This window comes from Gossypium arboreum, chromosome 13, assembly GCF_025698485.1.
Source record: "Gossypium arboreum isolate Shixiya-1 chromosome 13, ASM2569848v2, whole genome shotgun sequence".
Lineage (NCBI taxonomy): Eukaryota > Viridiplantae > Streptophyta > Magnoliopsida > Malvales > Malvaceae > Gossypium > Gossypium arboreum.
This window is the reverse complement of record NC_069082.1, coordinates 14,174,148-14,176,046: the sequence shown is the minus strand read 5'-3', so window position 1 is coordinate 14,176,046 and position 1,899 is coordinate 14,174,148. Positions and strand designations below refer to the sequence as shown.

The following is a 1,899-nucleotide window of genomic DNA, read 5'->3' as shown; positions in this document are numbered from 1 at the left end:
GACATTTGTTAAAGAGAATTCATCAAGTTGAATAGGGTGCTAGGGGAGGATTTAATATTGGTGCAGAAGGTATCTTGAATTTCTGAGGTAGATTGTGCATACCGCAAGATGTGGATTTAAGATAAGCGATTCTCACCGAGGCATACAGTAGCCCTTACGCCATGCATCCCGGTAGTGGTAAAATGTATCACGAACTTTATGAGATTTATTGGTAGCCTTGGTTGAAGAGTGATGTTATGGATTTAGTGACTCGATGTTTGGTTTGTCAAAAGGTGAAAACTGAACATCATTTTCCTTCAGGGTTTTTGCAACCTTTTGTGATTCCTGAATGGAAATGGGAAAAGATTATTATGGATTTTGTTTCGGGTTTGCCTGTGACTCCATCAACAAAGGATTCAGTATGGGTTATAGTTGATCAGTTTTCGAAGAGTGCATATTTCTTAGCTATGCATACTAATTATTCATTGCAAAAGTTGGCAAAGTTGTATACTGCTGAGATTGTTCGTCTTTATGGGGTTCCAGTTTCTATTATTTCTGATAGAGATCCACGATTTACTTTGAGGTTTTGGAAAAGTTTGTAAGAGGCTTTGGGATCGAAGCTTACTTTCAATACGGCTCATCATCCCCAAACTGATGGTCCATCCGAGAGAGTAATTCAAGTGTTAGAAGATATATTATGAAGTTATAGGATCGAGTTCGGTGGTAGTTGGGAACAGTATTTTCCTTTGGTAGAGTTTGCTTACAATAATATTTTCTAAGTGAGTATTCGCATGGCATCGTTTGAGGCTTATGGTAGAAAGCGTAGGACTCCTTTGTGTTGGATAGATTTGGATGAAAAATGAGTTGTTGGATCGGGTTTAGTTTGAGAGACCGAAGAGAAAGTGATGGTGATATGCGAGAGTTTGAAACCAATAACAAATAGGCATAAATCTTCTGCAGATTTGAAACATCGAGGCATCAAGTTTCAAGTTGGGGATAAAGTGTTCTTGAAGGTTTCTCCTTGGAAGAATGTTTTGAGGTTTAGAAGGAAGGGTAAGTTGAGTCCTAGGTATGTTAGACCATATGAATTTGTTGAGAGGATTGGATCGGTAGTTTATCAACTCAAGTTGTCACAGGAACTTGAACAAACCCATGATGTTTTCCATGTGTCTATGCTTTGGAAGTATCATTCAGATCCATCACATGCTGTGCCAGTGGAGGAGGTCGAGGTTCGACCTAATCTTACTTATAAGGAAGAACCGGTTTAGATTCTAGCTTGTGAAGAAAGGTTTTGTGAAATAAGAGAGTTCTGCTAGTTAAGGTTTTTTGCCACAACTACGAAACGGAAGAGGCTATTTGGGAAACTGAGGAAGCAATGAGAAGTCAATATCCTTACTTGTTTAACTTAGGTAAATTTTGAGAACGAAATTCTTTTTAGTGGGGGAAAGTTGTTACACCCCAAAATAGGGCTTAAAAGTTTCGAGGGTATTTTAAGAATTTTATATGCTCGGAATTTTGTAGGTTTAGTAACCGATAATGTTTTTGACAAAGGCTATTAGGATATTAAACCAATTTCTAATAATGAGTTTTAAATATCTCTAATTTTGAAAATAGGACTAATTTGTAAAAGACTCAAAATTGAGAGTTTTTATGAAGCAATTTGCCTAGAATTTTAAAATTGAACCTAATGAACCCTCATTCCTAGTTTTATTTCAAGATAGTTCTCCCTTTTTGCTAGGGTGTCGTCCCTTGCTCTCCTCTTGTTCTTCCAATTGCTTTTGATCTCCAATTCATAATCCCTCTTAATTTCCAACATCTCTTGAACTATAAATCTTCACTGAAACCAAGAAAACACCCAAAAACTTCATTAATTTCTTCATCTTCTTCAACAATGGATTTTCTGGAATTTTTCCAAAGTTA

General features: G+C 36.7%; 1 protein-coding gene across 1 annotated transcript; it reads left to right on the top strand.

The window, feature by feature from the left end:
- The first annotated feature begins 350 nt into the window (after positions 1 to 350).
- LOC108462207 (uncharacterized) lies at positions 351 to 1,247 on the top strand. Its single transcript, XM_017762184.1, has 2 exons — positions 351 to 573; positions 940 to 1,247. The coding sequence occupies exons 1-2, from the start codon at positions 351 to 353 to the stop codon at positions 1,245 to 1,247; spliced, it is 531 nt and encodes a 176-aa protein (XP_017617673.1).
- Positions 1,248 to 1,899: the final 652 nt, after the last annotated feature.